Source organism: Dunckerocampus dactyliophorus, chromosome 19, assembly GCF_027744805.1.
Source record: "Dunckerocampus dactyliophorus isolate RoL2022-P2 chromosome 19, RoL_Ddac_1.1, whole genome shotgun sequence".
In the NCBI taxonomy this organism is placed as follows: Eukaryota; Metazoa; Chordata; class Actinopteri; order Syngnathiformes; family Syngnathidae; genus Dunckerocampus; species Dunckerocampus dactyliophorus.
In genome coordinates, this window is record NC_072837.1 from 16,423,170 (window position 1) to 16,436,972 (window position 13,803).

A 13,803-nucleotide genomic window follows, 5' to 3' on the forward strand; every position below is an offset into this window, starting at 1 on the left:
GAAATGAAGACGCATGGAGTCCGTTTGTTTTTTTTTAAGCAACTCGTTTATTTTTTTTTATTGGAGTCTAAAGTGGCCTCTTCCATCTGTTTGGTCCTCAGGATGAGTGAGCTTGGCGGGAACATGTTAGACTCATGCTAGCTAGCACAGGAATGTTAGCATGTGAGCGTTTCCAGAACATGGCTCCAACTTGCAGCTCTACTTGACAAAAGCTAAGGAAGAGGTGAGCTATTTGTCTTTTATTTATGACTGGCAACACTGAATTTGTTCTTTACGAAGCACAGCTCCACGCAAACAGTGGTCCATGTGGACTTTATGCTATGTTGTGATCATTTGTCATGAAATAAGAGGCATCATGTTAGAATTGAACACTTACTAAAATACTGGAAATGTCCGATAATATCGGCCGACCGTTTATTTTTGCACAAACAGACAGAAAAAAGAAGCAAAGTGTTCGTTACACCACATTAGTTTGAGGTAAGATCTGCTGCCACTATCCGTATCGGTCATGAAGTGCTGCATGTGATATCGTTAAAAAGAAAAAATAGCTATTGTAGAGTGACCAAACTTCCTGTTAATCCTGGACATGTGCTGGGTGTTATTTTTTTTTTTTAAAGGCTATGAAAATGTTAGTTAAATTTAGATTTAAGTGTAGTTTGTGCACACCTGGAGGTCAGAAGGACTGGAACAAATTAGGATTTGACCAACTGTACCTGTTGATTTGTCCTAATCAGATATCATGAAATGACTACTACCACATCACTGCTATCAGGGGAAGTATCGTATCGAGCGGAGGGAGCCACCTGCTGCGGCCCAGCAAGGTGCACTGTATTCATGCACGCGCCACGGAGGTCAGGAGAACCGGAGTATAGAGTGAGAGGAGCCACCTGGCGTGGCACACCAAGGTGCAGTGTGACACTTAAAAACGTAAGTTAGCATGTATGTACGTGATAGCCACTTGTAGCTTACCCGTGGGACAAAAACAAGCGAGCTAACTGCCGGCAGTGAGAGCCAGGCAAAACGTGTAAACAAAGTGGAATGAGATTGAAACGCGATCACACGCTGGCGTAGATAAACTGGCATAGATAAGCTGTCATTTGACTCCACGAGGCTACGGTCGTGTTCAGTGGTCAAAATGTGTGCCTGCTGGTCACTCTCCGGGAGGGGAGGGCACTGATGTAATAATACTCATTTTTTCTAATATTCTCGCAATGACCGGCAAAGTCCCAAAGATGGACAAGTGCCTCCTCGCTATCGACGGGTTGGTGACCAGAAGAATCCATCATTGCACTCTGCTTATGGTTGCTTACATTCCGATATCACTATTTCATGGATTGTTTTATAAGGTTTATTGCATTTATTCATGTATTGATACGTGAGCGGATGTGACGTTTGTGTCTGTGGTGCACCTGCGCGTGCGTTTTTACGTAGGGTCATTCTATAGTACATACAGTATGAGGTGTGGTTATGTTCATACGCGTCAAAAATAACTACCACAGCACGTGACGTCACAGAAGCGCTCATAAAAATGTGCGAACGGAGGAAGTGACGTAGGTCTCGCGCATGTGCAGAACCGATCACGTTTGTGGTACGCATCGCAAGGCAGGAGAAAAAAGGAGGCGCTTGATTTGCGCATGGTACAGGTAATCTTGCCTCATATGATGCGTTTTTTTTTTAAATTGTCGGTTACTTAATGTTATCAGATTTATTGGTATGACATCATAATTCCCTAGTATCGGCCCGATAATTATCGTACAACCTGAATTGAAACATATCAGATATTTTTGTCGTAAACTGAGCAGGTGTCTGCTAGTATTTTGGAATTTAAACTTTTCTATTCATCCGCAGGAGGCGCACTTTAAACGTACTGATATTACAAAGGCATCCTTGAGGAAATGTCCAGTATCATTTGCGCGTCTCGTACCACGTGTTCTGGTTTTTGCTCCATGAAAATATGGCCACCCTACAATACTGAGCATCACTAAAAAAAAAAAAAAATCCAAATATTCTTTAAGCTGACCGCTCACGAGCCACCTGTTCTAGAATGTTGGCATGTAGACACCATGCGGCAAAGTACAGCACTCCTCGTCTCATCACTTCCTACGAGATAATCATGGCTTCCAATCGATCCCTTCCTAGAAAAAAAGGACACTTTTATCATCATGGGTGAGTAGATGTTGTTCATTTGGAAGAGGTCAAGCGTAGAGGTGGGAGGGGCCGCAGCTGCCCAATCACAGGTCGCCAAAAGTTGCGCGTCCGTCGCACCCACGTGTCTGACATCACAACATCTTTTCTTTCTTGATCAGGGGACAGAGAAAAGTGTGTCAAGAACCAAGCGTTCCAAAAACATGCAGAGTGGAAAACACGCGGACAAGTTCTACTCGGAAGCCCGATGTTCCGTGCCGACTTGGCGGTATTTCTCCCACAAAGGCGCTAAAGCTGTCGCCCTCCCAACCTGAGAAGATGATTGTCGAGCATGCACACAGCATCCTAATTCCTCGGTGGTTGTTTTGTTCACCGTTAAAAAGTAAGAAACGCTGATTCCTAAAACAGCCAGATCATAAAAAACATCATTAATACCAAAAGTTTGATCACATGGCCGCGCTAAAACAGAAACATGATGGACACCGTGGTCTCTACACGAGCAAGAAGGTGCTGGGTCACAGTGGGTTTGCACTAGTTAACACGTTTGTACCTAATGCTAATTAGTCCATGGGGGGGCGAATGGGGTGAGAAATATGACATGAGGAGCTAGGGGGCGCTACAGGAGGTAATATCAAAAAATATTCCAAGATGGACTCCTGCCCCCCTCCGCTCGCAAGCGCTGTGCTTGGAACTCGCTAGCTTAGTGTTGCACGACGTCAGTTTTTTGTAAAATGTCTTTCCTGTCGCCTCAACGGGTAAAAAAAAAACAAAACAAAAAAAAAAGAAACAACAACAAAACAAACGGCAAAGTGGCGAGCCGGCCAGGTGCAAAATTGTCGGACGCTGGCAGAGATGAAAACACGAGTGAAGAGCGGACGAGGCGGTCCCTGTAGTCGCTGACGTAGCCTGTCCAAGTGTGTGGCGGAGGGAACCTGGTTAGGATGGCGGTCTGGTCGCTGTCCAGGTGGGCGTGCGTGCTCACGCTACAGCGGACCCTTGAACTGGTTTCCTGACAGGTGCTGCCTGATGGACAGTTTGGACCCCGCAGCGTCACCCAGCTTCCTCCACACCACCTGGAACAACATGATCACAAACCCTCTCATCACACCTTGCTGACGACCACCACCACGTACACGAGTGGACATCTTCTGTATTTTCATACACGATTAGAGCAGGGGTGCTCCATCTAGTGGTGAAGTTGGCAAATTACACTTACATGTTCAGAGAGCCTGAAATGTCACTCACACGTGTCACTAATGACCAAATATGTTCCCTGTAAAAATATTCCCATATTCCAGTCAATCTTTCAAAACTACCTCTGCCTCAAATAAACATAACATACAAATATACATTTACCAGCTTTTTGGAGTTTTTAAGCCTTTAAAAGCCAGTGTCTTTCCATAACTCCATTATCTTTAGAGATGCACGATATCTGTTTTTCAAACCGATACCGATGACTGTGCTTCTCAAGACCGATATGGCACCGATAACCAATGACTTTTTAAAGTGTAGTTTGTGCACACCTGGAGGTAAGAAGGACTGGACCAGATTGGGATTTGACCAACTGTACCTGTTGATTTGTCCTAATCAGATATCATGACATTACTACTATCAGGAGAACCAGAGTATAGAGCAGGAGGAGTCACCTGCTGTGGCCCAGCAAGGTGCACTGTATTCGGGCACACACTCCGAGCAGCCTGTGTGATGCCACGGAGATCTCTGGAAAACACTTTTGCACTTTTCAAGCGCTGCTGTTTCAGGTGGCTGATAAGGTTTGTTGTGTGCTTGACGGGGGTTTTTCCCTCCCCATCATGGAGCGTTTGGTGCAACTAGCACGCAGAATGTCTTCCTCTGAAAGTGAATGTTGGTTTATGAGTGAGCTCGGGGGAAGTTACGACAGGCAGCTAACATCACAGGCAGGAGAAAGGAGGAGCGCTTGATTTGCTCACCCGCACAATACGGGTAATCTTGCCTCATTGCAGCATTTTTTTTTTAAATTGTCGGTTACTGGATTTACTGATATGACGTCATAATTCCATCATATCGGCCCGATAATTATCATGCACCCCTCATTTTTTTTAATTGAAAAAGTAAACACAAACCAAATTCTTATTATTTCAAAAAATATCTTGACATACTTTATCACCAGAGAGGCTCGTGTTTTTGCGTAAAAAAGGTTGCCGCATGCTTTGAATGGGTACATGGAGCGCCATCTGGTGGACAAACGTGAAAATGCTAACAAAAAGGACATCATGAGTTCATGTTAAGATAAAAGTGAAATTGGACATTTTTGGTCACAAGGAACAAGTGTGTCCATTTTTGTGTCAGATTGTAAAATGTTAGAATGTCTTCAACACCATCAAAATGGCTTGAAAATCAACAACCGAAAGGCACAAAATGCCCCGACGCTTATGATTGGGGGTTCTGGTGGGAGCTTTTGGAAGGAAGTAACGATGAAAAGGTTCCGTATGAGGAACTTATCAGATGATCAGATTATTTCTTTTGAGCCTTTTGATGGCGTTCAGGTGATGAGGACACGGAAGGCAGGGAGTGTGTGTGTGTGTGTGTGTGTGTGTGTGTGTGTGTGTGTGTGTGTGTGTGTGTGTGTGTGTGTGTGTGTGTTGTCAAATAACGCAGTCGTCACGGTGAGTCGCCATGAAAACGTCCACACCGACACACACATTCCTGTCCTTTTGTCTTTTTTTGGGGTGGGGGGGGCTTTGTTCAGAGAGTGCGGGTCGGCCCACAGAACCTCCATTGTGTGTCTGCTGAGCGCTGATAGCCGCGCTCTCATCACAGCACCTTTTTTATGCCGGGCCTTTCAGCACCAGCTGGGAAAGATGGAGGGTTCTGGAAAGGGGGGTGGGGGTTCTCTTTTCCCACAGCGCTCCTATTTAATTGCTCTGACAGCTCAACTAGGGCGACCCCCCCCCCCCCCCCCCACACACACACACACAGAAAGATGGAGGGAGTGAAAGGAGAGCAAGAAAGCGGATGAAGTTCTTGGTGCTCATTAGTCCAACCTCCTCCTTTACGCTGGCAAACGTGACCAACGTTACACAAGCTTCTCTCCTTTGCTGCATCCCATAATAGCACCCCAAGTGTGTGCGTGCGTGCGTGCGTGCGTGCGTGCGTGCGTGCGTGCGTGCGTGTGTGTAACTGACGTTGCACATCTCCCGCACGATGGCCTTCTCCTTCTCGCTCAGGTCGTCCTCGTAGTCTTCAGGAACCTGCTTGTCCAAGTTCTCGTGGACCTCCAGAACCTGCCAGAACGCCAGAACTCAGTAAACCAGCGAGACGCTTCATTAGGTACGCTAGCTGGCTATTCAAGAGTGCAAGCGCGCTACCTAGTGGCAGAAGTTGGTAAACAACACTTCTTATCGTCCCTCCCCCTGACCTAAAGAACCTCACTTTTTTTCATCGCTTAAAGACGTTTTTTTTTTACTCGGGATTTCAAATGTAGCACAAACAAATGAGACATTCTCAAAGTGGAACATGGTGCCTTGAAGTGGCGCCATCCGGTGGGCTGAAGGAGTAACCACCACATCTCACCGCTCCCCTCAAAGCCCCGGCTTTATCCTTCCCAACGCAACTTCTAGGTGAAATGATGGCGTAAGCCTCGCCTACCTTCATGGCGTGCACCACGGCCTCGGGCTTCTGGACGCAGGACAAGTATCCCGTGGCCGGGGAGGATTCGCTGTTTGGAAGACGGCCCGTTCCCTGTCAGGAGGAACCATCAAACATTCTTTGCGTTATTTATACTCAATAGGGCAGCAAATCAATGGAAGAAATGTCTGATGTCTAATTTGCATAATTGGCCACGATGCACGTGCACGCGATGCACATGCACGTGCACGCAATGCACACTGTATGAGGCAAAACATGAAAAGCACAACAAACATGTTTGGAAACACACGTGAACTTTCTTTGTGGTTTTTTTTATGTAACAAACAAGACGGAGCCGCTTAGCAATGGGGAAGGGGCGCACAGGGGCACCCGCCGCTCGTTGAGAAGAGCGATATGTGCTTCCACGTAAAAAGCCCAACACGCAGCACAGTTATGCGCGATGAGGCACGTCTCTAAAGCACTTCCAGCATTTTCGCAGCCTCTCCCTTTCACTCGTTACATGTACAGTCGCCACACGGATCCCTCCTGCTACGTCTTCTTATTCTCACAGACAGTCCCGTGTTCATCACAGCTGGCACCACATCGACCAATACATCGCGGGGGTTGGTCCAAAGTGCGGCCTGTGGCACGTTCAAAAAATCTGGAAAAATCTGCGGTAATTTGACAAGAATAAAGTCCAAATATTTACTCATTCAGTCCCAGCCCTTTTTCTAAAGACAACCCCTTCAGTACCGGCAGTTTTACACGATTTTGACTGATGTTTCAAAGCACACAGAACATTGTGTTCTATGGCAATACAAACATGGAACCTACCAAAAGAAAGATTAGACTCTTGTCTTTCATCGGGGAAAAAAGTAAGTTTCTACCTTTTTCCGTTCTTTAGTAATCAGCAGTAGAACGTAGGTAAGTTTCAGGAAAATATCAGTTCCTGACTAGAAGAGAAAACCATCTTTTTGTGAAAGATCCAAATACAAAAGACAAATATTTTTTGCTTTTGTGCACGCGTGTGCATGCGCATGCGTTAAAATTTCCCTATAATGCGTAACCTTCTGCACGCTACACTCCTCCACACTCTCTCGCTTCCTCCTTGCTGTCGAATGTGTTTTTTTAACATGCAAACGATCCACGCTGAGCTCTTATCAAATGCATATCTGCCACCTTGTGGTTGTTTTTATGGCTTAAAACTGCTCTAAAAGTGACAACCTTTTGTGTGCAGTGTGAATCATCACCTCTTTTTGCCTCTCGCACAAAAAAACGAAAACGACATAAAAAAAATACCTCCTTGGCATTGAATGACTTAAGAGAAAAAAATTGTAACCTAACGAGAAAAGGTCTTAATTTCACGAGAATAAACTAACGTTATTTTAGTAGCAAGAATATCAAATATTAAAGAAAAAAGATACTTTTTTTTTAAGTTGTAATATTAGAACAAAAAGTTTTAAAAAAAGTCACTTTTGGACAATTAAGTTGCTGAAAAAGTTTGAAAATATATAAGTATATAAATAAGTATATACTAAGTATATAAATATAAGTCTAAATTAAATTAATAAAGTAATAATTACGATAAGAAAGTTTACCAGAAAGTTGAAATATTTGTAAAATTTAAAAAAATAAAAAGAACATCAGAGATGAGAACTAAAAAAAAACGCTGTAATTTTACAAGAAAAAAGTCAACATATTAAGAGAAAAAAGTCGTGTTCTAACGAGAATAAACTCGTCATATTATGAGGAAAAATAACGTCATTTTAGGAACACAGACCTGAAATATTCAAGAAAAAAAACACTTTATGTTTTGAAAGTCGTAATATTATGACAAAGAAAATAAAGTCACAATTCTGGGGAAATTAGGTTGGGTAAAGAGTTATAAAATGGGAATAAGGTCAAAATATTTTATTTATGAAGATTATTTTGAAAAGAAAGTAGAAATATTTGCAAATTTAAAAAGAAAACAAAAATAGGGAAAAAAGCGCAAAGACTGAAGATACTAATAAACGTCTTTTTCACGCACAGTTCATCACAAAGCTGGGTTGGGTTTAGGTTGGGGGAAAATGTGATCATATTGTGGGAATAAACTCACAAGAGGAATGTTGAAATAGCTGGGGGGGGGGGGGGGGGGGGGGGGGGGGGGGGTTGAAGCATAAGATTAACGTTTTTTAAAATGAAGAGAAAAATAGTGATATTAAATATGAGCATACATTCATAATACGAGGACAAATTATGTCATTTTAGACCTGAAATATGTCTAAAAATGTATCAAGATTATTTATGAAAAAAACAGCAAAAATGGGGGGAAAAAATGAGCATAAGATTAAAGTTTTAAAATATGAAGAGAAAAATAGTAATATAAAATATGAGAATAAATTCATAATATGAGGACAAATTATGTCATTTTAGACCTGAAATGTCCAAAAATGTTCAAGATTATTTATGAAAAAAACAGCAAAAATGGGGAGAAAAAATGAGCATAAGATTAAAGTTTTAAAATATGAAGAGAAAAATAGTAATATAAAATATGAGAATAAATTCATAATATGAGGACAAATTATGTCATTTTAGACGTGAAATATGTCTAAAAATGTTCAAGATTATTTATGAAAAAAAAAACAGCAAAAAAGGGGGGAAAAAGCATAAGATTAAAATTTTTAAAAATGAAAAGTAGTAATATAAAATCAGCATAAATTCATAATATGAGGACAAATTATGTCATTTTAGATAGACCTGAAATATGTCCAAAAATGTTCAAGATTATTTATGAAAAAAACAGCAAAAATGGGGGAAAAAAATGAGCATAAGATTAGTTTTAAAAAATGAAGAAAAAAATAGTAATATAAAATATGAGAATAAATTCATAATATGAGGACAAACTATGTCATTTTAGACCTGAAATGTCCAAAAATGTTCAAGATTATTTATGAAAAAAACAGCAAAAATGGGGGAAAAAATAAGCATAAGATTAAAGTTTTAAAAAATTAAGAGAAAAATAATAATATAAAATATGAGAATAAATTCATAATATGAGGACAAATTATGTCATTTTAGACGTGAAATATGTCTAAAAATATATCAAGATTATTTATGAAAAAAACAGCAAAAATGGGGGGAAAAGAGGGAAGTTGATGTAAATAATAGGATTTTTCACCAGCTGTTGATGATAAACAGTAGTTGAGATCAAACAAATAGAACTTCTTAGCATGTTTTACAAAATATCAAAGTGGCAAAGTTGTTGCATTTTTCACTACGTGGCCCTCGCTGGAGGAAAAGCTTTGGACGCCCCCGCAATAAAAGAATGTTCTGTATGGGAAACACGGGAAGACTCACGACGGAAGAGGGTGTCCTTGGCGCTACCGCTAGCCAAAGGCTGTTTGGTCCGCTTCTGTCTGGCAAATAGAATTAGCATTGTTTGTTTCCCTCAGACAACATTATTCCCAAGGCCGCGTTTGTTCTAATAATACCAGGGTATTCCCTCGCCAAACGCCAACACGCTTCCCTCGGTGCCGCCTGTTTGCGGAAGGTCACAGCAACTAAGAATCGTCTCCAGCTTGTGGACTTTGAAGTCAGCAACAAGAGGAAATATGGAAATGATGGATGGAAGGTTTCCCGTGGAAAAGGGCAAACACTCCTGCTTTGTTTGCTTCTGTTTCCTCCTGAGAGGACGGAAAGAAAGAAATATGCGTGAAAATCAGAGATGACCGCTTTACGAGGATCACGCCGCTTTCCCTCCGCCTCCATCGTCCTCAGCGAGCGAGGAGGAAAAGATGATGTGATGGATCGGGATGCTTCCATCCCGCGCCTCACATGGATGAACGCACTCGCGCGGGGCGACACTCAATCAGCATCCGTCCCAACATCGGAATCGTTACCCGGATTATTCGGCCGCCGCGTTGCCGTCGCTTTGGAGAGACACAAACTTCCTGTGTGCGTCTTTCTCTCCGTCCTCAGCACGAGTGCACAAGTCAGGACGACAACAAAGATTCCTCAGATGCATGATGGGAAATCAGGCGCCTTGTCCATGGACACACGCTAGCATGCTAGCACGCTAGCAGGGGGCTAAAAATAGATTTAAACACAAAAACTAAAAAAAAAACAACAGCAAAAATTTTATTTTACGAGAATAACGTATTATTATTGGGGGAAAACATCATTTGAATAGCATAAACTTCAAATATTAAGGAAAAATGACCATTTTTTGAAGTCATAATATTATGAGAAACAAAACAACAATAAATCTTTTTTTTTTTTAACTTTTGTAAAATTAGGTTGCTGAAAAAGTTAGAATGATACAAGAATAAAGTCCAAATATTATGAGAATAAAGTCATAAATATAAGGTTGAAATAGTTGGGGGAAAAAGCTGCAATTTTACGAGAATAAGGCCAAAATAGTAAGACAACATGTTGTAATGACAATGTTTTGTTTTTTTACCAAAATAAACTCATATTATATAATATTATTTAATCAATATTATAAATATTAAAGAAAAAATATATTATGAGAAAGAATAAAGAATAAAGTTAAAATATTATGTCATGTTTTAATGACTTTTTTTTGTTGTCCTTTACCAAAAATAAACTCATAATATTATGAGGAAAAATGTCATTTTAGTAGCACAGATTTGAAATATTATTATTATTATTACAAACAAAACAAAGGAAAGTTTAAATTTATTTTTTTTTATTAGGTTGGGAAAAAAAATTTGAATTATGTGAATGAAGTAAAAATATTACGGGAACAAAGTCATAATATTTTATTTAAAATTGCAAAAAATTGCACCCATCATCCACACTCCTCGTGTGACACATGAACACACGTCTTTCTTTTTTCTGTGCGTTGCAAATATTGAAAAACTGCTAGCATGAGGCCGCTAACTGGAATGGGATTCACTTATTCCACCTCTAAAAACTCTCCAACAAGGTTTTATGGTTTTCTATCCATGCTGTGAGCATGTAGTAACAGGTACATTCATGATAACATGGAATACTTACAGTACTTGGCTCATTTGATGCATTACTGGAACTTCCTTCCTGGGTGCATTGATTACACGTAGCCCGTAGCAACGCACGCTATTTCCGTCAACAAAGCAGCACAAAGAGAGTGTTTGCTATCACTCAGCGTTGCATTTGTAAGAGCTGCCGCCGCATGCGTGTGTGTTCAAATTTGCCTCCAGCGTGTAACCTTCTGCATGCTACACTCCTCCACGCTCTCTCACTTCCTCCTTGCTGTCATGTGTGATTTTTCCGAGGCTCTTATCAAATGCACTTGTGGCGCCACCTTCTGGGCGTTTTTATGGCTTAAAATCGCTCTGAAGTGAAATGCATGAGTGCAGAGTTGCGTCATCACCTCTTTTTGCCTCTTGCACAAAGAAAACTTAAAAGACGTACAAATACGTTGTTGGGATCGGGCGTTCGGGCTCATAAAAACGTAGAAATACGTTACGAATAATACGTATTGAATGAGTTAAGAAGAGGCTTTTCACTTATACGACGAAGCGGAGATGCTGTTTTTTCTTGTTGCTTCACAAAATATCAAAGTGGCAAAGTTGCAGCCTTTCATTTTTCACTGGAAAACCCTTCGGACACCCCTGCTCTGGCAAGTAAACGCAACACGCTGGTCAACGCTGGACGCTGAAAGGCCACAAAACCAGGACGGCGCCGTGGTCGTGTCACGGAATCTTCCTCTTCTTCACGTGGATGCCGGATCGCTGAACCTTCTTTAGCGACATCAGGGAGGAACATCGTAACATTAGGAATGTGACAAATAGTTTTTTCTGTTGCCACAGACGTCTCGGGCAAACCTTTTGCACTTTTCAAGCGCTGCGGCGCTGGCGTTTCAGGTGGCTGATAGGGCCATCGCCTCATTGCGGAGCATTTGGTACAACTCTTGTACCAAATGTTCGAATGTTCGTTTCCAAGTGAGCTCAGGGGACGTAACGACAGGACGTTAACGTCACAGGCAGGAGAAAAAAGGAGCGTTTGATTTGCTCACCCGCACAGTACAGGTAATCTCACCTCATTGGAGCATCGGATTTATTGGTATGACTGATTATCTTGCACCCCCAATTATTCCCTTTGGTAGAAATAGCATAGAAATCCTAACACTGTTATTTATCGGTGGTAGATGGGGTTAAAGGTCAAACATGTATGTGTAACGTGTATTTACTGGCGTCTTAAAGGGGCAGTGACTTAAATCCACTTTGCAGTCTCGCTGACGTTAAAAGTCACATCAATAAGGAGGCGTCGGTGAAATCAATGTGCTGACCTGGCGCAGCACGAAACCGCAGCGTCAAATGAAATGCACGGGGACGCGCACGTCAATATCATTTGCAGGTTACGCTGCTGAGGCGCAGCGATGCACACAAGGCACGCCATCAAAACTGGTTTCTGTCTCCAGTCCGACTGTGATGACTTTCATGGTGGGATCCCCTTCAAACCAGCTCCAGGCTTTTAATTTGACATCCTGGTCTGCCTTATCCTTGGCATGCAGTGCAAACGCCCTCAAGGCCTCCTCTTCCTGCGTGCGTGCACGTACAAACACGTACACGGAGGGAGGAAATTCAATTAGACTTTATTTCATTACACAGCAGCGACTCCTCTGTGCCATCAATCTGCTGTCCATTACCGCCCTCGGGGGAGGGGGGGCTGACCCAAGGTCAGGAAAATGACAACCTTCAGCGCGGCCATCACCTGCCTCACAGCGTCACCGTGTGCACGGTTCTGGCCGCAAGCAGGCTGGGTTTGTGTGCATGGATGTCAGTCAAACAGTACAGGGGTGGGGTGGGGGTGGGGGGGTCACGTACCGAGAACACCATGCTGAAAAAACACTCCACCCCCTCCGGTTTCACAACATTTGCCATCAAAGTGAGTGTTGTGATGATTAGATACGATTCCGCTCCAGAACCCTCCCCTTCTCTCTTCAATTGTCATTGTTCACTCGCCACACAATCCAGGTTTAATCCCTAAATATGCCTCACACACTTATTTGACACATTTTCTACATATGACAGGCAGACATGTTGTTTTGTACCTGCACAGCGTGAAGGGAAGCGGGAGGAGGACGCTGGCCGAGACTCCACACGGGCACGCTGCAGTCGTACGAGCCATATCGGCATACGCACATCACGTGATTTTTCACGGAAATCGGCAGGATACCGATCGGTGGCTGATAGATCGGAGCATCCACCGTGAAAGTGGAACGTATGTGTTGAACAGAAGTAATGACAAAAGAACTGAATTCTTTCCACATAAAGAAATAAAATGCTGCTGCGATGCCGTCGACTGTGGCTAATCCTGCAACTCAAGTCTCAACACAGTCCATATTTTCTTTGTTGAAAAACAAAAACAAAGCCAAATGCAAATAAATGGGATGGAGTGACCCAAGAAGGTCACAACTTAATTTGAATTTTTCACCTCGCAATGATGTGTTATTATTTCATAGCGGCAGCTCGCACTTTTGCGTGTCGTGTGATTGTTGTTAGCAACTGAGACGTTGTTAAGTGGTTGCTGCGTGTTGTTCAGTGGAGGAAAAACGCTTTATGGCGCTTATCCTCCACTCCCGACTCCTTCTCAATCACATCTCCACACTTGGTGAGCCCCCACGTGGCTGATATGTGCACCCACAGCAGCACGGTCGTACCGGCGCCACTCAATGCCACCGACACCAACATGTTTCTACATTACAGGGCGAATGTGACGATTTCTGCAGAAAAAAATGGAACATTTTTAACCAAAAACCAGAAGTTACTGTGTGAATATATATATATATACATATTTTTCATTTCAGCTTTGTCGTACAGGTGAAAAAGCCTCTTATTAATATCAACTTCACTCTTTGATCTTTCTTCCCCATTTTTATCTTTCTTTTTTCAAAGTATTTCTACTTTCTTCTTAAATAATCTTTGTAAATTGAAAAATGTCATTTTTTAAAAGCCGTAATATTATGAAAAAAGTAATATTACGACTTTAACAATTTTTCTTCTTTAATATTTCAACTCTATGCTGCTATAATGACATTATCTCCCCCCCCAAATAACATTAGCA

General features: G+C 42.1%; 1 protein-coding gene across 5 annotated transcripts in view; it reads right to left on the minus strand.

Moving 5' to 3' along the window:
- Window positions 1–23: 23 nt before the first annotated feature.
- ccdc85cb (coiled-coil domain containing 85C, b) overlaps window positions 24–13,803 on the minus strand; it is a 66,912-nt gene continuing 53,132 nt past the window's right edge. For 2 of the 5 annotated variants that reach the window (XM_054761437.1, XM_054761436.1), the window contains 3 exons: window positions 5,773–5,865; window positions 5,310–5,408; window positions 24–3,218 (listed from right to left, as the gene is read on the minus strand). In XM_054761437.1, the coding sequence (XP_054617412.1) occupies window positions 3,129–3,218; window positions 5,310–5,408; window positions 5,773–5,865 (282 nt within the window). In that variant the 3' untranslated portion in view covers window positions 24–3,128. The remainder of the gene's footprint in view (window positions 3,219–5,309; window positions 5,409–5,772; window positions 5,866–13,803) is intronic. The other 3 variants (XM_054761438.1, XM_054761439.1, XR_008566907.1) reach the window with 2 other exon arrangements.